This window comes from Nerophis lumbriciformis, linkage group LG16, assembly GCF_033978685.3.
Source record: "Nerophis lumbriciformis linkage group LG16, RoL_Nlum_v2.1, whole genome shotgun sequence".
In the NCBI taxonomy this organism is placed as follows: domain Eukaryota; kingdom Metazoa; phylum Chordata; class Actinopteri; order Syngnathiformes; family Syngnathidae; genus Nerophis; species Nerophis lumbriciformis.
In genome coordinates, this window is record NC_084563.2 from 6454640 (window position 1) to 6476066 (window position 21427).

Consider the following 21427-nt stretch of genomic DNA (forward strand, 5'->3'; position numbering starts at 1 on the left):
ATCCACTATGGACTGGACTCTCACACTATTATGTTAGATCCACTATGGACTGGACTCTCACTATTATGTTAGATCCACTATGGACTGGACTCTCACTATTATGTTAGATCCACTATGGACTGGACTCTCACACTATTATGTTAGATCCACTATGGACTGGACTCTCACTATTATGTTAGATCCACTATGGACTGGACTCTCACACTATTATGTTAGATCCACTATGGACTGGACTCTCACACTATTATGTTAGATCCACTATGGACTGGACTCTCACTATTATGTTAGATCCACTATGGACTGGACTATGGACTGGTTTCTGCGGTTCGCTCCAAGGTTTCTCATTGTTAGCTACTAGGTCTCAATCTCGTGATTGAGGGCTATATAAATAAACTTTGATTGATTGGTTGATCTTTAAAATGTTCAAAACCGCAATATTTCAAACAAGCAGGTAAACGATCCACATCCGAAAATAGGCTTTATTTGTTTGTTGCCAATTGTGAAAGTGTTTATTGGGGCAAATCTCTTGAAATTGTACTATTTTGGACAAGTAAGTTACTACTGTCACCTGGTGGTGATTACACAGACTTTCTTCCTTATTAGGTACAATAACAGCTATACTTATGAGAATAAAAGGTATAATACAAAGGAAAAACAGTAACTTTTTTATTTTTTGGAGATTTAAGTTACAGTATTGCAAAAATAAAGTTGTAAAGTTTTAACTAAAACATAATATTACAAGAAAAATAAACCCAATTTTTTGAGAATTAAATCAAACATTTGAGAATAAAGTTGTAATCTTACAAGAAAACTTTGTAGAATTTGTTTTTGTTTAGAGGTTTGAATCGTGAAATTACGGGAATAAAGGTGTATATTAAAAAGGGAAAAACAGGAATAACATTTTTATTTTTTGGAGATTTAAGTTACAGTATTGCAAAAATAAAGTTGTAAAGTTTAAACTAAAACATTGTAATGTTACAACAACACAATTTGGGGAGAGTATTGCAAAAATAAAGTTGTAACTAAAATGTAATATTAAAAAAAAAAAAATTAAGTCACAATATGAGAATAAAGTTGTAATCTGTTACAAGAAAAACATTCTTGAATTTATTTTTTGTTTACAGATTTAAATGGTGAAATTACGAGAATAAGGTATGATAAAAAGGGAAAAACAAACAAGAACAACATTATTTTTATTTTTTGGAGATTTAAGTTACAGTATTGCAAAAAATAAAGTTGTGAAGTTCCAACTAAAACGTAATATAAGAAAACTAAATAACATTTTTTCGAGAATTAAGTCACAATAATGAGAATAAAGTTGTAATCTTACAAGAAAAACATTATAGAATTATTTTTTGTTTAGAGATTTAAATGGTGAAATTATGGGAATGAAGGCATAATAAAAAGGGAAAACATCGGAGCAACTTTTTTATTTTTTGAAGACTTAAGTTACAGTATTGCAAAAATAAAGTTTTAACTAAAACTGTGTAATATTACAACAACAAAAAAACATTTTTGGAGAATTAAGTCACAATATTATGAGAATAAAGTTGTAATCTTACAAGAAAAACATTGTAGAATCAGTTTTTGTTTAGAGATTTAAATGGTGAAATTACGAGAATATAAAGGTGTAATAAAAAGGGAAAAACCGCAATACATTTTTTTTTTTTTTTTTTTTTTTGGAGATTTAAGTTACAGTATTGCAAAAATAAAGTTTTAACTAAAACGTAATATTACAAGAATTTTTTTTTTTTTTTTTCGAGAATTGAGTCACAATGAGAATAAAGTTGTAATCTTACAAGAAAACTTTGTGGAATTATTTTTTGTTTAGAGATTTGAATCGTGAAATTATGGGAATAAAGGTGTATAATAAAAAGGGAAAAACAGAAATAAATGTTTTTATTTTTTGGAGATTTAAGTTACAGTATTGCAAAAATAAAGTTGTAAAGTTTTAACTAAAACACTGTAATGTTACAACAACAACACAATTTGGGGAGAGTATTGCAAAAATAAAGTTGTAACTAAAATGTAATATTAAAAAAAAATAATTAAGTCACAATATTATGAGAATAAAGTTGTAATCTGTTACAAGAAAAACATTCTTGAATTTATTTTTTGTTTACTGATTTAAATGGTGAAATTACGAGAATAAGGTATGATAAAAAGGGGAAAACAAACAAGAACAACATTATTTTTTGGAGATTTAAGTTACAGTATTGCAAAAAATAAAGTTGTGAAGTTCCAACTAAAACGTAATATAAGAAAACTAAATAACATTTTTTCGAGAATTAAGTCACAATAATGAGAATAAAGTTGTAATCTTACAAGAAAAACATAGAATTATTTTTTGTTTAGAGATTTAAATGGTGAAATTATGGGAATGAAGGTATAACATCAGAGCAACTTTTTTATTTTTTGAAGACTTAAGTTACAGTATTGCAAAAATAAAGTTTTAACTAAAACTGTGTAATATTACAACAACAACAAAACATTTTTGGAGAATTAAGTCACAATATTATGAGAATAAAGTTGTAATCTTACAAGAAAAACATTGTAGAATCAGTTTTTGTTTAGAGATTTAAATGGTGAAATTACGAGAATATAAAGGTGTAATAAAAAGGGAAAAACCGCAATACATTTTTTTTATTTTTTGGAGATTTAAGTTACAGTATTGCAAAAATAAAGTTTTAACTAAAACGTAATATTACAAGAAAAATATTTTTTTTTCGAGAATTGAGTCACAATGAGAATAAAGTTGTAATCTTACAAGAAAACTTTGTGGAATTATTTTTTGTTTAGAGATTTGAATCGTGAAATTATGGGAATAAAGGTGTATAATAAAAAGGGAAAAACAGAAATAAATGTTTTTATTTTTTGGAGATTTAAGTTACAGTATTGCAAAAATAAAGTTGTAAAGTTTTAACTAAAACGTAATGTTACAACAAAAACATTTTGGGAGAGGATTGCAAAAATAAAGTTGTAACTAAAATGTGATATTACAAAAAAATAAAATTATTTTAAGTCACAATATCATGAGAATAAAGTTGTAATCTGTTACGAGAAAAACATTCTTGAATTTTTGTTTACAGATTTAAATGGTGAAATTACGAGAATAAGGTATGATGAAAAGGGAAAAACAAACATTTTTATTTTTTGGAGATTTAAGTTACAGTATTGCAAAAAATAAAGTTGTGAAGTTCCAACTAAAACGTAATATAAGAAAACTAAATAACATTTTTTCGAGAATTAAGTCACAATAATGAGAATAAAGTTGTAATCTTACAAGAAAAACATTATAGAATTATTTTTTGTTTAGAGATTTAAATGGTGAAATTATGGGAATGAAGGCATAATAAAAAGGGAAAACATCGGAGCAACTTTTTTATTTTTTGAAGACTTAAGTTACAGTATTGCAAAAATAAAGTTTTAACTAAAACTGTGTAATATTACAACAACTTTTGGAGAATTAAGTCACAATATTATGAGAATAAAGTTGTAATCTTACAAGAAAAACATTGTAGAATCAGTTTTTGTTTAGAGATTTAAATGGTGAAATTACGAGAATATAAAGGCGTAATAAAAAGGGAAAAACCGCAATACATTTTTTTTATTTTTTTTGGAGATTTAAGTTACAGTATTGCAAAAATAAAGTTTTAACTAAAACGTAATATTACAAGAAAAATAATTTTTTTTCGAGAATTAAGTCACCATAATATGAGAATAAAGTTGTAATCTTACAAGAAAACTTTGTGTAATTATTTTTTGTTTAGAGATTTGAATCGTGAAATTATGGGAATAAAGGTGTATAATAAAAAGGGAAAAACAGAAATAAATGTTTTTATTTTTTGGAGATTTAAGTTACAGTATTGCAAAAATAAAGTTGTAAAGTTTTAACTAAAACATTGTAATGTTACAACATTTGGGGAGAGTATTGCAAAAATAAAGTTGTAACTAAAATGTAATATTAAAAAAAAAAAAAAAATTAAGTCACAATATTATGAGAATAAAGTTGTAATCTGTTACAAGAAAAACATTCTTGAATTTATTTTTTGTTTACAGATTTAAATGGTGAAATTACGAGAATAAGGTATGATAAAAAGGGAAAAACAAACATTATTTTTATTTTTTGGAGATTTAAGTTACAGTATTGCAAAAAATAAAGTTGTGAAGTTCCAACTAAAACGTAATATAAGAAAACTAAATAAAATTTTTTCGAGAATTAAGTCACAATAATGAGAATAAAGTTGTAATCTTACAAGAAAAACATTATAGAATTATTTTTTGTTTAGAGATTTAAATGGTGAAATTATGGGAATGAAGGCATAATAAAAAGGGAAAACATCGGAGCAACTTTTTTATTTTTTGAAGACTTAAGTTACAGTATTGCAAAAATAAAGTTTTAACTAAAACTGTGTAATATTACAACAACAACAAAACATTTTTGGAGAATTAAGTCACAATATTATGAGAATAAAGTTGTAATCTTACAAGAAAAACATTGTAGAATCAGTTTTTGTTTAGAGATTTAAATGCTGAAATTACGAGAATATAAAGGTGTAATAAAAAGGGAAAAACCGCAATACATTTTTTTTTATTTTTGGGAGATTTAAGTTACAGTATTGAAAAAATAAAGTTTTAACTAAAACGTAATATTACAGGAAAAATATTTTTTTTTCGAGAATTGAGTCACAATGAGAATAAAGTTGTAATCTTACAAGAAAACTTTGTGGAATTATTTTTTGTTTAGAGATTTGAATCGTGAAATTATGGGAATAAAGGTGCATAATAAAAAGGGAAAAACAGAAATAAATGTTTTTATTTTTTGGAGATTTAAGTTACAGTATTGCAAAAATAAAGTTGTAAAGTTTTAACTAAAACGTAATGTTACAACAAAAACATTTTGGGAGAGTATTGCAAAAATAAAGTTGTAACTAAAATGTGATATTACAAAAAAATAAAATTATTTTAAGTCACAATATCATGAGAATAAAGTTGTAATCTGTTACAAGAAAAACATTCTTGAATTTATTTTTTGTTTAGATTTAAATGGTGAAATTACAAGAATAAGGTATGATAAAAAGGGAAAAACAAACAAGAACAACATTTTTATTTTTATTTTTTGGAGATTTAAGTTACAGTATTGCAAAAAATAAAGTTGTGAAGTTCCAACTAAAACGTAATATCAGAAAAATAAACACAATTTTTCGAGAATTAAGTCATTAGAATAAAGTTGTAATCTTACAAGAAAAACATTTTAGAATTATTTTTTGTTTAGAGATTTAAATCGTGAAATTATGGGAATGAAATATAAAAAGGGAAAACAGAGCAAGTTTTTTTTTTTTTTTTTTTTTTTTTTAAGTTTGAAGTTACAGTATTGCAAAAATAAAGTTGTAAAGTTTTAACTAAAACTGTAATATTACAAAAAAATAAAAAACACAATTCTTCGAGAATTAAGTCACAATAATATGATAAAGTTGGTCTTGCAAGAAAAACATTGTAGAATTATTTTTTGTTTAGAGATTTAAATGGTGAAATTAAGAGAATATAAGGTGTAATAAAAAGGGGGAAAAAGCAATAAAAATTTTAATTTTTTGGAGATTTAAGTTACAGTATTGCAAAAATAAAGTTGTAAAGTTTTAACTAAAACATATTACAAGAAAAATAAACAACATTTTTCGAGAATTAAGTCACAATAATATGAGAATAAAGTTGAGAAAAACATTGTAATATTTTTTGTTTAGAGATTTGAATCGTGAAATTATGGGAATAAAGGTGTATAATAAAAAGGGAAAAACAGAAATAAATGTTTTTATTTTTTGAAGATTTAAGTTACAGTATTGCAAAAATAAAGTTGCAACTAAATTGTTGTGATATTACAAAAAAATAAAATAAATTTAAGTCACAATATCATGAGAATTAAGTTGTAATCTGTTACGAGAAAAACATTCTTGAATTTTTGTTTACAGATTTAAATGGTGAAAGTACAAGAATAAAAGGTATGATAAAAAGGGAACAAGAACATCATTTTTATTAAATTTTTTGGGAGATTTAAGTTACAGTATTGCAAAAATAAAGTTGTAAAGTTTTAACTAAAACATATTACAAGACAAATAAACAACATTTTTCGAGAATTAAGTCACAATAATATGAGAATAAAGTTGTAATCTTACAAGAAAAACATGTTAGAATTATTTTTTGTTTAGAGATTTAAATGGTGAAATTATGGGAATGAAGGTATATTACAAAAGGGAAAACAGAGCAACTTTTATTTTTTGAAGACTTAAGTTACAGTATTGCAAAAATAAAGTTGTAAAGTTTTAACTGTGTAATATTACAACAAAAACAAACAAAATCGAGAATTAGGTCACAATATTGAGAATAAAGTTGTAATCTTCCAAGAAAAACATAGTATAATTATTTTTTGTTTAGAGATTTAAATGGTGAAATTACGAGAATATAAGGTGTAATAAAAAGGGGAAAACGGATATAAAAATTATTTTTTGGAGATTTAAGTTACAGTATTGCAAAAATAAAGTTGTAAAGTTTTAAGTAAAATGTAATATTACAAGAAAAATAATTTTTTTTCGAGAATTAAGTTACAATATGAGAATAAAGTTGAGAAAAACATTGTAATATTTTTTGTTTATAGATTTAAATGGTGAAACTACGAGAATATAAAGGTGTAATAAAAAGAGAAAAACAGCAATATTTTTTATTTTTTGGAGATTTAATTTACAGTACTGCAAAATTAAGTTGTGAAGTTTTAACTCAATTTATTACAATAAAAATAAACAGTTCGAGAATTAAGTCGCAATAATATGAGAATAAAAGTTGTAATCTTACGAGAAAAACATTGAATTATTTTTTGTTTAGAAATTTAAATCGAGAAATTAGGAGCATAAAGGGGTCAAATAAAAAGCGGGAAACATCTGCAGTCCCCTCCAAGGTTTCTAATTGTCAACCTATTAGGTTGAGTTTTTTTCTTGCCCTGATGTGGGATCTGAGCCCAGGATGTCGTTGTGGCTTGTGCAGCCCTTTGAGACACTCGTGATTTAGGGCTATATAATAAACTTTCTTTGATTGATAATGAATGAATAAAGTAATGAATGAATAAACATTGTGTAGTGCATGGTGTAAAAATGATAACACATGAATGAATAAATGAAATATATAACATTGTGTGACGGGACAGCGGGAGAAGAAGACTGCAGAGAGGCGATGATGTCGTTAGCTGTCAGCGTGTTTATTGACAGCTCAGTATGTGAGTGCAGTGTGTGATTAGCTTAAAGAGATGAAGTGCGACTATGTGTAAGTATTATCTGAGCGTGGTCACCAGAGGGTGTTGAGTGTGCGTGTTGAGATCGAGGCAGAAGTCCAAAAGGGGATAAGCCGGCTCGGACGTCAGGCGGATGGTCGAGGACAGGAGCGAGGTCTTAGTCCAGGAAGGCAAGAGGGAGTCCAGGTAGACAAGACACACAACTCGACCACGAGGAAGCTGGAGGACGACACAACACGAGAGACGGTGAACACGACGGGAAGGGAACACAGGGAGAGAGAAGTGTTGGCTTACTGTACTGGTAGGAGGAGCTACGTTCTGGCACCGGATCTCAAGACGCGCTGGCTTATGAAGGCTGGTCACTCATCACGGGCAGGTGTGTTGATTGCAGATCTCTTGCGGAGACACGCCCGCAGTGGAGAGGGAACGCCCGTTGGTGTGGCAGGAGGAGAGGCAGCAGGAGTGTGACCCATAACACATTGTGTAAGGGTTGTATCATGCATGGTGAAAGAATGATAAATGAGTAACACATGAATGAATGAATGGATAACATTGGGTAAGAGTTATGTAGTGTTGTTGCATTGCATGGCAGAATAAACCAATATTGACCTTATAGAGGGGGAATCACCCCCCAATATTGACCTTGTAGATGACAAAAACCACGAGGACACAAATTAATTACATATTGACCTTGGATTGTAGATGACTAGACTCCCCAAAATTGACCTTGCATTGTAGATAACCAGACCCACCAAAACTGACCTTGCATTGTAGATGACCAGACCCCCAAAACTGACCTTGTATTGGAGATAACCATACCCCCCAAATTTGACCTTGGATTGTAGATGACCAAACCCCCCAAAATTGACCTTGGATTGTAGATGACCAGACCCCCCAGCAAATTGACCTAGTAGCTAACAAAAACCATGAGGACACAAATTAAATACATATTGACCTTGGATTGTAGATGACCAAACCCCCCAAAATTGATCTTGTATTGTAGATGACCAAACCCCCCAAAATTGACCTTGGATTGTAGATGACCAGACTCCCCCAAAATTGACCTAGTAGCTAACAAAAACCATGAGGACACAAATTAAATACATATTGACCTTGGATTGTAGATGACCAAACCCCCCAAAATTGACCGAAGATTGTAGATGACCAGACCCCCGAAAATTGACCTAGTAGATAAACCATGAGGACACAAAATACATATTGACCTTGTATTATAGATGACCAGACCCCCCAAAATTGACCTTGTATTGTAGATGACCAGACCCCCCCCCCAATATTGACCTTATATTGTAGATGACCAGACCCCCCCCCCCCAATATTGACCTTGTATTGTAGATGACCAGACTCCCCAAAATTGACCTTGGATTGTAGATGACCAGACTCCCCAATATTGACCTTGGATTGTAGATGACCAGACTCCCCAAAATTGACCATGGAATGTAGATGACCAGACTCCCCAAAATTGACCTTGGATTGTAGATGACCAGATCCCCCAAAATTGACCTAGTAGATAACAAAAACCACGAGGACACAAATTAAATACATATTGACCTTGAATTGTAGATGACCAGACCCCCCAAAATTGACCTAGTAGCTAACAAAAACCATGAGGACACAAATTAAATACATATTGACCTTTGATTGTAGATGACTAGACCCCCCAAAATTGACCTTGGATTGTAGATGACCAGACTCCCCCAAAATTGACCTAGTAGCTAACAAAAACCATGAGGACACAAATTAAATACATATTGACCTTGAATTGTAGATGACCAGACCCCCCAAAATTGACCTTGGATTGTAGATGACCAAACCCCCCAAAATTGACCTTGGATTGTAGATGACCAGACTCCCCCAAAATTGACCTAGTAGCTAACAAAAACCATGAGGACACAAATTAAATACATATTGACCTTTAATTGTAGATGACCAGACTCCCCCAAAATTGACCTAGTAGCTAACAAAAACCATGAGGACACAAATTAAATACATATTGACCTTGGATTGTAGATGACTAGACTCCCCAAAATTGACCTTGGATTGTAGATGACCAAACCCCCCAAAATTGACCTTGGATTGTAGATGACCAGACCCCCCCGCAAATTGACCTAGTAGCTAACAAAAACCATGAGGACACAAATTAAATACATATTGACCTTGGATTGTAGATGACCAAACCCCCCAAAATTGACCATGGAATGTAGATGACCAGACTCCCCAAAATTGACCTTGGATTGTAGATGACCAGACTCCCCAAAAATGACCTTGGATTGTAGATGACCAGACTCCCCAAAAATGACCTTGAATTGTAGATGACCAGACCCCCCAAAAATGACCTTGGATTGTAGATGACCAGACCCCCCAAAAATGACCTTGGATTGTAGATGACCAGACCCCCCAAAAATTTACCTTGAATTGTAGATGACCGGACCCCCCAAAATTTACCTTGTATTGTAGATGACCAGACCCCCCGGAATTGACCTAGTAGATAACAAAAACCATGACACAAATTAAATACATATTGACCTTGAATTGTAGATGACCAGACCCCCCAAAATTGACCTTGGATTGTACATGACCAGACCCCCCAAAATTGACCTAGTAGATAACAAAAACCACGAGGACACAAATTAAATACATATTGACCTTGGATTGTAGATGACCAAACCCCCCAAAATTGACCTTGGATTGTAGATGACCAAACCCCCCAAAATTGACCTTGGATTGTAGATGACCAGACTCCCCCAAAATTGACCTAGTAGCTAACAAAAACCATGAGGACACAAATTAAATACATATTGACCTTGGATTGTAGATGACTAGACTCCCCAAAATTGACCTTGGATTGTAGATGACCAAACCCCCCAAAATTGACCTTGGATTGTAGATGACCAGACCCCCCCGCAAATTGACCTAGTAGCTAACAAAAACCATGAGGACACAAATTAAATACATATTGACCTTGGATTGTAGATGACCAAACCCCCCAAAATTGACCGAAGATTGTAGATGACCAGACCCCCGAAAATTGACCTAGTAGATAAACCATGAGGACACAAAATACATATTGACCTTGTATTGTAGATGACCAGACCCCCCAAAATTGACCTTGTATTGTAGATGACCAGACCCCCCCCCCCCCCCAATATTGACCTTGTATTGTAGATGACCAGACCCCCCCCAATATTGACCTTGTATTGTAGATGACCAGACTCCCCAATATTGACCTTGGATTGTAGATGACCAGACTCCCCAAAATTGACCATGGAATGTAGATGACCAGACTCCCCAAAATTGACCTTGGATTGTAGATGACCAGACTCCCCAAAAATGACCTTGAATTGTAGATGACCAGACCCCCCAAAAATGACCTTGGATTGTAGATGACCAGACCCCCCAAAAATGACCTTGGATTGTAGATGACCAGACCCCCCAAAATTGACTTTGGATTGTAGCTGACCAGACCCCCCAAAATTGACCTTGAATTGTAGATGACCGGACCCCCCAAAATTTACCTTGTATTGTAGATGACCAGACCCCCCGGAATTGACCTAGTAGATAACAAAAACCATGACACAAATTAAATACATATTGACCTTGAATTGTAGATGACCAGACCCCCCAAAATTGACCTTGGATTGTACATGACCAGACCCCCCAAAATTGACCTAGTAGATAACAAAAACCATGAGGACACAAATTAAATACATAATGACCTTGGATTGTAGATGACCTAACCCCCCAAAATTGACCTTGGATTGTAGATGACCAGACCCCCCGCAAATTGACCTAGTAGCTAACAAAAACCCTGAGGACACAAATTAAATACATATTGACCTTGGATTGTAGATGACCAAACCCCCCAAAATTGACCGAAGATTGTAGATGACCAGACCCCCGAAAATTGACCTAGTAGATAAACCATTAGGACACAAAATACATATTGACCTTGTATTGTAGATGACCAGACCCCCCAAAATTGACCTTGTATTGTAGATGACCAGACCCCCCCAATATTGACCTTGTATTGTAGATGACCAGACTCCCCAATATTGACCTTGGATTGCAGATGACCAGACTCCCCAAAATTGACCTTGGATTGTAGATGACCAGACTTCCCAAAATTGACCTTGGATTGTAGATGACCAGACTCTCCAAAAATGACCTTGGATTGTAGATGACCAGACTCTCCAAAAATGACTTTGGATTGTAGCTGACCAGACCCCCAAAATTGACCTTGTATTGTAGATGACCAGACCCCCCCCAAATTTACCTTGTATTGTAGATGACCAGACCCCCCAAAATTGACCTTGGATTGTAGAGGACCAGACCCTCCAAAATTCACATTGGATTGTAGATGACCAGACCTCCCAAAATTGACCTAGAAGATAACAAAAACCACGAGGACACACATTAAATACATATTGACCTTGTATTGAAGATGACCAGACCCCCAAAAATTTACCTTGTATTGTAGATGACCAGACGCCCCAAAGTTGACCTTGGATTGTAGATGACCAGACCCCCCGGAATTGACCTAGTAGATAACAAAAACCATGACACAAATTAAATACATATTGACCTTGTATTGTAGATGACCTAACCCCCCAAAATTAACCTTTGATTGTAGATGACCAGACCTTCCAAAATTCACATTGGATTGTAGATGACCAGACCTCCCAAAATTGACCTAGAAGATAACAAAAACCATGAGGACACAAATTAAATACATATTGACCTTGTATTGTAGATGACCCAACCCCCCAAAACTGACCTTGTATTGTAGATGACCAGACCCTCCAAAATTCACATTGGATTGTAGATGACCAGACCTCCCAAAATTGACCTAGAAGATAACAAAAACCATGAGGACACACATTAAATACATATTGACCTTGAATTGTAGAAGACCCAACCCCCCAAAACTGACCTTGGATTGTAGATGACCAGACCCCCAAAAATGTACCTTGTATTGTAGATGACCAGACACCCCAAAGTTGACCTTGTATTGTAGATGACCAGACCCCCCCGGAATTGACCTAGTAGATAACAAAAACCATGACACAAATTAAATACATATTGACCTTGTATTGTAGATGACCCAACCCCCCAAAATTGACCTTGGATTGTAGATGACCAGACCTTCCAAAATTCACATTGGATTGTAGATGACCAGACCTCCCAAAATTGACCTAGAAGATAACAAAAACCATGAGGACACAAATTAAATACATATTGACCTTGAATTGTAGAAGACCCAACCCCCAAAACTGACCTTGGATTGTCGATGACCAGACCCCCAAAAATGTACCTTGTATTGTAGATGACCAGACGCCCCAAAGTTGACCTTGTATTGTAGATGACCAGACCCCCCGGAATTGACCTAGTAGATAACAGAAACCATGACACAAATTAAATACATATTGACCTTGTATTGTAGATGACCCAACCCCCCAAAATTGACCTTGGATTGTAGATGACCAGACCTTCCAAAATTCACATTGGATTGTAGATGACCAGACCTCCCAAAATTGACCTATTAGATAAACCATGAGGACACAAATTAAATACATATTGACCTTGAATTGTAGATGACCAGACCCCCCAAAAATGTACCTTGTATTGTAGATGACCAGACGCCCCAAAATTGACCTTGGATTGTAGATGACCAGACCCCCCGGAATTGACCTCGTATATAACAAAAACCATGACACAAATTATATACATATTGACCTTGAATTGTAGATGACCAGACCCCCCAAAATTGACCTTTGATTGTAGATGACCAGACCCCTCAAAATTGACCTAGTAGATAACAAAAACCATGAGGACACAAATCAAATACATATTGACCTTGGATTGTAGATGACCAGACCACCCAAACTTGACCTTGCATTGTCGATGACCAGACCCCCCAAAATTGACCTTGTATTGTAGATGACCAGACCTCCCAAAATTGACCTAGTAGATAACAAATTCCATGAAGACAAATTATATACATATTGACCTTGAATTGTAGATTACCAGACCCCCCAAAATTGACCTTGGATTGTAGATGACCAGACCCCCAAAATTGACCTTGGATTGTAGATGACCATACCCCCCCAAAATTGACCTAGTAGATAACAAAAACCATGAGGACACAAATTAAATACATATTGACCTTGGATTGTAGATGACCAGACCACCCAAACTTGACCTTGCATTGTAGATGACCAGACCTCCCAAAATTGACCTAGTAGATAAATTCCATGAAGACAAATGATATACATATTGACCTTGAATTGTAGATGACCAGACCCCCCAAAATTGACCTTTGATTGTAGATGACCAGACCCCCAAAATTGACCTAGTAGATAACAAACCATGAGGACACAAATTAAATACATATTGACCTTTGATTGTAGATGACCAGACCCCTCAAAATTGACCTAGTAGATAACAAAAACCATGAGGACACAAATCAAATGCATATTGACCTTGGATTGTAGATGACCAGACCACCCAAACTTGACCTTGCATTGTAGATGACCAGACCCCCCAAAATTGACCTTGTATTGTAGAGGACCAGACCTCCCAAAATTGACCTAGTAGATAACAAATTCCATGAAGACAAATTATATACATATTGACCTTGAATTGTAGATTACTAGACCCCCCAAAATTGACCTTGGATTGTAGATGACCAGACCCCCAAAATTGACCTTTGATTGTAGATGACCATACCCCCCAAAATTGACCTAGTAGATAACAAAAACCATGAGGACACAAATCAAATACATATTGATGTTGTATTGTAGATGACCAGACCCCCCCAAATTTGACCTTGGATTGTAGATGACCAGACCTCCCAAAATTGACCTTGCATTGTAGATGACCAGACCCCCCAAAATTGACCTTGTATTGTAGATGACCAGACCTCCCAAAATTGACCTAGTAGATAACAAATTCCATGAAGACAAATTATGTACATATTGACCTTGAATTGTAGATTACCAGGCCCCCAAAATTGACCTTGGATTGTAGATGACCATACCCCCCAAAATTGACCTAGTAGATAACAAAAACCATGAGGACACAAATCAAATACATATTGACGTTGTATTGTAGATGACCAGACCCCCCAAATTTGACCTTGGATTGTAGATGACCAGACCTCCCAAAATTGACCTATTAGATAACAAACCATGAGGACACAAATTAAATACATATTGACCTTTGATTGTAGATGACCAGACCCCTCAAAATTGACCTAGTAGATAACAAAAACCATGAGGACACAAATAAAATGCATATTGACCTTGGATTGTAGATGACCAGACCACCCAAACTTGACCTTGCATTGTAGATGACCAGACCCCCCAAAATTGACCTTGTATTGTAGATGACCAGACCTCCCAAAATTGACCTTGGATTGTAGATGACCATACCCCCCAAAATTGACCTAGTAGAAAACAAAAACCATGAGGACACAAATCAAATACATATTGACGTTGTATTGTAGATGACCAGACCCCCCAAAATTGACCTTATTTTCCAAGGGTGGCCAAACTTCCTAAATACTTTCTGATCTGACTGACCGAGATGGAGTTCCCGAACAGAAGAATTTCACTCTGTCATTGAGCTGCAGGAGGTTTTGTAACAACGCAAGCAGTCCTTCAAACTGTCCAGCCCAGAGGGATCGTCTGTCTTGAGTGGATGATAGATTTAGTATCGTCAGAGTAGACGTGAAAGGAAATTTTATGGCGATGAATGACTTGGCTGTAGATGGAGAACAGGATGGGACGCAGCATTGAACCCTGAGGAACCCCACAGGTGAGGTTGGCACAGCAGGAGGCATGGTTGGCTATGTCCACAGAAGGTACCGTTGTTGAGGTAGGACGTAAACCAGGACAGGGCTGTGTTAGGGATGCAGACCCCCTGTTGGAGGCGGTACAGGAGAATAGAATGGTCTATAGTACCGCACGCTGCACTGAGGTCCAAGAGAACCAGTGCAGCACATTTCCCAGAGTCAGTGATGAGGAGTAGGTCGTTTAACACCTTAGAGGGCGGAGGCAGTGCTGTGACCTGCCCTAAATCCGGACGGAAACGTCTCCAGTATGATGTGTTGGAGATAGGGCTGCAAAATACATGCATATTAGAGATGCGCGGATAGGCAATTATTTAATCCGCAACCGCATCAGAAAGTCGTCAACCATCCGCAATCCACCCGATCTAACATTTGATCAGAACCACATTCGCCCGCCATCCGCCCGTTGTTATATATCTAATATAGACGATGCAAGGCATTAGTGAGGTTATAAAGCTTTTGCCTGTTAAAGAAAGGAGACTGATCCAATGCAGCACAGACATTCGCGTGCCACGCTGTCACGACCCAGACGCACACCAGTGCGCAATCATATGGGAGCCGCGCTGAGCGCACCTCCAAGCGCGTCTCGCTGCCGGCGACGGCCGGGTATGGGCCCAACGCTCCAGCGCCATCCATTTTCAGGGCTAGTTGATTCGGCAGGTGGGTTGTTACACACTCCTTAGCGGGTTCCGACGTCCATGGCCACCGTCCTAGCTGCTGTCTATATCAACCAGGGTGAGCCCCACCCCTTTCGTGAGCGCACTGCGCGCGGAGTGACCCCTGTTACGCGCCCCCGGCAACAGGGGTGGCGGGCAGGTAAGCTGCGCGGGCGGAGCGCGCGGAGTGACCCCTGTTACGAGCCCCCGGCCACGGGGGTGGCGGGCAGGTAAGCTGCTTACCTGCTGCGCGTGACGCCGGCCGCGGCGAAGGCGGACGAGGCGGGGTGTCGGTGCGGTGGGCGCGGTGGTGACCCTGGACGTGCGTCGGGCCCTTCTCGCGGATCGCCTCAGCTACGGCTCCCGGTGGGGCCCTCTCGGGGGAAGGGGCCTCGGTCCCGGACCCCGGCGAGGCGTCGGGGGCCTTCTCCGCTCCGTAAAAGTGTCCATCTCTTTTTCTTTCTTTTTTCTTCTGTTGTGGCATATGCTGCAGGTGCCTGCTCGTTTTTCGTATGTGGGTAACAACATTTAACTATGTATATATATTTCCCAATTGGTTTAACTGCCACCCGCCTGAATCTATTTAAAATCTAATTTTCTTTATTTCAACCGCCCGACCCGACCCGCGGATAAAATCTAATTTTCTTAAATTTCATCCGCCCGATCCGCGGATAATCCGCGGACTCCGCGGTTGTGCCCACAAACCGCGCATCTCTAATGCATATAAATAAATAAATGATAAATGGGTTATACTTGTATAGCGCTTTTCTACCTTCAAGGTACTCAAAGCGCTTTGACACTATTTCCACATTTACCCATTCACACACACATTCACACACTGATGGCGGGAGCTGCCATGCAAGGCGCTAACCAGCAGCCATCAGCAGTAAGGGGTGAAGTGTCTTGCCCGAGGACACAACGGATGTGACTAGGATGGTAGAAGGTGGGGATTGAACCCCAGTAACCAGCAACTCTCCGATTGCTGGCACGGCCACTCTACCAACTTTGCCACGCATGTCAACCCTGTAAATGACAAACAAACAACGGCCTCCCAGTGGGCCACAACAAACACAGGCCTCCCAGTCGGCCACAACAAACAAACAAACGCCTCCCAGTCGGCCACAACAAACAAACAAACGCCTCCCGGTCGGCCACAACAAACAACCAAAGGCCTCCCGGTGGGCCACAACAAACAAACGCCTCCCAGTGGGCCACAACAAACAAACAAACAAACAAACGCCTCCCAGTCGGCCACAACAAACAAACAAAGGCCCCCCAGTGGGCCACAACAAAAACAAACAAATGCCTCCCAGTGGGCCACAACAACCAAAGGCCCCCCAGTCGGCCACAGCAAACAAAGGCCCCCAGTGGGCCATGACAAACAACCAAAGGCCCCCCAGTGGGCCATGACAAACAACCAAAGGCCCCCCAGTGGGCCACAACAAAAACAAACAAATGCCTCCCAGTGGGCCACAACAACCAAAGGCCCACCAGTCGGCCACAACAAACAAAGGCCCCCCCAGTGGGCCACAACAAACAACCAAAGGCCCCCCAGTGGGCCACAACAAAAACAAACAAACGCCTCCCAGTCGGCCACAACAAACAAATGCCCCCCAGTCGGCCACAACAAACAAACAAATGCCCCCCAGTGGGCCACAACAAACAAACAAAGGCCTCCCAGTCGGCCACAGCAAACAAAGGCCCCCAGTGGGCCATGACAAACAACCAAAGGCCCCCCAGTGGGCCATGACAAACAACCAAAGGCCCCCCAGTGGGCCATGACAAACAACCAAAGGCCCCCCAGTGGGCCACAACAAAAACAAACAAATGCCTCCCAGTGGGCCACAACAACCAAAGGCCCACCAGTCGGCCACAACAAACAAAGGCCCCCCCAGTGGGCCACAACAAACAACCAAAGGCCCCCCAGTGGGCCACAACAAAAACAAACAAACGCCTCCCAGTCGGCCACAACAAACAAATGCCCCCCAGTCGGCCACAACAAACAAACAAATGCCCCCCAGTGGGCCACAACAAACAAACAAAGGCCTCCCAGTCGGCCACAACAAACAAAGGCCTCCCAGTGGGCCACAACAAACAACCAAAGGCCCCCTCAGTGGGCCACAACAAACAAACAAAGGCCCCCCAGTGGGCCACAACAAACAAACAAAGGCCCCCCAGTGGGCCACAACAAACAAATGCCCCCCAGTCGGCCACAACAAACAACCAAAGGCCCCCCAGTGGGCCACAACAAACAACCAAAGGCCCCCAACAAACAAACAAATGCCTCCCAGTCGGCCACAACAAACAAACAAAGGCCTCCCAGTGGGTCACAACCAACAAACAAAGGCCCCCCAGTGGGCCACAACAAACAAATGCCCCCCAGTCGGCCACAACAAACAACCAAAGGCCCCCCAGTGGGCCACAACAAACAACCAAAGGCCCCCAACAAACAAACAAATGCCTCCCAGTCGGCCACAACAAACAACCAAAGGCCCCCCAGTGGGCCACAACAAACAACCAAAGGCCCCCAACAAACAAACAAATGCCTCCCAGTCGGCCACAACAAACAAACAAATGCCTCCCAGTGGGCCACAACAGACAAACAAATGCCTCCCAGTGGGCCACAACAAACAAACAAATGCCTCCCAGTCGGCCACAACAAACAAACAAAGGCCCCCCAGTGGGCCACAACAAACAAACAAAGGCCTCCCAGTGGGCCACAACAAACAAAGGCCTCCCAGTCGGCCACAACAAACAAACAAAGGCCTCCCAGTGGGCCACAACAAACAAACAAATGCCTCCCAGTCGGCCACAACAAACAACCAAAGGCCCCCCAGTGGGCCACAACAAACAAACAAAGGCCCCCCAGTGGGCCACAACAAACAACCAAAGGCCCCCCAGTGGGCCACAACAAACAACCAAAGGCCCCCCAGTGGGCCACAACAAACAACCAAAGGCCCCCCAGTGGGCCACAACAAACAACCAAAGGCCCCCCAGTGGGCCACAACAAACAAACTGACAACCATAGTTGGGCCTAATCAGTGAGGGCAGGTGTGTTCACCTGCATCAAACACTCACACCCACCTTGACTCTCTTAGCCAGCAGGTGAGAGCCATTGTGAGTGACAGCTTGTCACCTTTGTGTGTCACTGACTAAATGTGTGTTGTTGCTTCATGTTGTGTTACCAAAACACTCAGACCCACCTTGACTCTCTCAGACAGCAGGTGAGAGCCATTGTGAGTGACCGCTTGTCACCTTTGTGTGTCCTTGACTAAATGTGTGTTGTTGCTTCATGTTGTGTTCCTAACACATGTGCATGTTTGTCCCTGACTAAGTGTGTGTTGTTGCTTCATGTTGTGTTCCTAACACACGTGCATGTGCATGTGTAGTGCAGGTCACAGCAACACAAGCAATAGAAAGCAGCAAAGCACATTATGGAAAGCATCAATAGAAAGCAGCAGAGCACATTATGGAAAGCATCAACACAAGCAGTAGAAAGTAAGTGGGAAAAGCCCAAAATATTACTCACTGTGAACAAAACCCGTCCGATCCACATCCGTCCAAAAAGAATAATGATGAAGCGCTGAAGGAGGGACTCAGGTGGAGCTAAATAGAACTAATTAAACGAGGAGCAGGTGTGCTGACAGGACACGGAGCAGAGAGTAAAGGTGCCGCAAAAGACAGAGAGCAAACAGGAAACTGTGACAAAACAAGAGCACCGGGACAGGAAGTGATTTCAAACAAATGAAAACCAAACATAACCAAAGTGTCAGTAGCACTTCTGACACATCTATATAAATATATATTAGACTGACCATACGTCCTCTTTTCCCCGGACATGTCTTCTTTAACGGGGCTGTGCAGGGCGAGGGCTCGCCTGCTGCTTTTTGTTGAATGTAATTAACCTGTTTTGAGGCATTATTTATGTTCACATTATATACAAGAGATTATTTGGAATATTTCTACCTCTGCACTTTTTCTAAAACTGTGAATGTTACAGAATATAAGTGTGACTTATTTTGTTATACTGTTGTAAGCTATTTTTATGGGCTTGCCTTTTTGTTATACAGAGCTCTTATTTTGAAGGAAACACTACAAAATAACAAACACGGAGGCTCCAGTTTTACACGAGGACCACTTTGTTACCTTTCTTTCAAAACCTCCGCTCCACTACAACGTGTCACCACTTCCACTCTTAGCGCCTTCAAAATAAGAGCTCAAGGCATATACTGTATAGCAGGAACTTAACGTCACAAAGAGGCAAGCCCATAAAAATAGGTTACACCAGTGTTTCTCAAAGTGTGGGGCGCGCCCCACTGGTGGGGAATAGAGACATGACAGGTGGGGCGCGAGGAACGGGAGGAAATTTCACTTTAAATTGTTTTTTAAATTATTATATTCTTAGATTATTTTTTTTTACTATGCTTTCATTTTCTATACACACTGTAAATCACTTTGTGATTCTGTCTGTGAAATCCGCTATATAAATAAATGGAAATTCCTAATTCCTAATTTAAATTCTTTTTTTTTTTTGCAAAGATTGCAAAGTGGCACTTTTATTGTATTTATTATTGAACTTGATGCAAGTTATTTGATTTATTATTGAACTTGATGCAAGTTATAACACTTTTTTTGATTTATTATTGAACTTGATGCAAGTTATTTGATTTATTATTGAACTTGATGCAAGTTATAACACTTTTTTTGATTTATTATGGAACGTGATGCAAGTTATAACACTTTTTGATTTATTATTGAACTTGATGCAAGTTATAACACTTTTATTTGATTTATTATTGAACTTGATGCAAGTTATAACACTTTTTTTGATTTATTATTGAACGTGATGCAAGTTATAACACTTTTTTGATTTATTATTGAACTTGATGCAAGTTATAACAGTTTTTTTTATTTATTATTGAACGTGATGCAAGTTATAACACTTTTGTTTTATTTATTATTGAACTTGATGCAAGTTATAACACTTTTTTTGATTTATTATTGAACGTGATGCAAGTTATAACACTTTTTTTGATTTATTATTGAACTTGATGCAAGTTATAACACTTGTTTTATTTATTATTGAACTTGATGGAAGTTATTTTATTTATTATTGAACTTGATGCAAGTTATACCACAGCTGCACAGTTATTTTATTTATTATTGAACTTAATGTTATTTTATGTTATTGAGTTTGAATGTATACAACTTGATGTTCAATAAATTTGAAAATGTTAAAGCTTGGCATTAGCGCTCTGTTGGGTTGATGGGGGCAGGTGGGGCTTGAAAACTCCCCCTTGTCCAAAGTGGGGGATGACAAAAAAAGTTTGAGAACCACTGGGTTACACTGTCAACCAGTGTTGGCGTGAACGCACTTTTTGTGTCTTTTTACGCTTGTTTTTTTATTTTATTTTATTGTCTCGATTATCGCTTTCCGACAGTGTTTTGTTTTGTTTATATTTGCCAGGTCAAATTTACCTCCCCGTTTATTGCGTTTTTTTATTTTTGATTCGCCAAAAGATTTATCAATGACAAATACTGCCTCAGTTTGTTTAATTTTTTTATTATCTATAGCAGGGGTGTCAAAAGTGTGGCCCGCAGCTAATGTTTTAAAGGCCCACGGCACAT

General features: G+C 37.8%; 1 protein-coding gene across 1 annotated transcript; it reads right to left on the bottom strand.

The window, feature by feature from the left end:
- Positions 1-11083: 11083 nt before the first annotated feature.
- LOC133616915 (uncharacterized) lies at positions 11084-19034 on the bottom strand. The gene is made up of 14 exons (XM_061976491.1): positions 19003-19034; positions 15256-15413; positions 14959-15140; positions 13064-13099; positions 12911-12982; positions 12759-12830; positions 12606-12677; positions 12415-12486; positions 12225-12333; positions 12069-12140; positions 11913-11984; positions 11760-11831; positions 11531-11675; positions 11084-11102 (listed from the first exon to the last, which is right to left on the bottom strand). Exons 1-14 carry the CDS (start codon positions 19032-19034, stop codon positions 11084-11086), a joined length of 1185 nt encoding a protein of 394 aa, XP_061832475.1.
- Positions 19035-21427: the final 2393 nt, after the last annotated feature.

What these genes read in the sequence shown, in the direction of transcription:
- LOC133616915 (XM_061976491.1), bottom strand. Translation starts at nt 19,034, where the DNA reads ATGGCTCTCACCTGCTGTCTGAGAGAGTCAAG. An exon ending in GGACCTCAGTGCAGCGTGCG is followed by an intron (nt 15,141 to 15,255) that starts GTACTATAGACC and finishes CTGTGGACATAG; the next exon opens with CCAACCATGCCTCCTGCTGT. An exon ending in CTGGTCATCTACAATACAAG is followed by an intron (nt 11,985 to 12,068) that starts GTCAGTTTTGGG and finishes GTTATCTTCTAG; the next exon opens with GTCAATTTTGGGAGGTCTGG.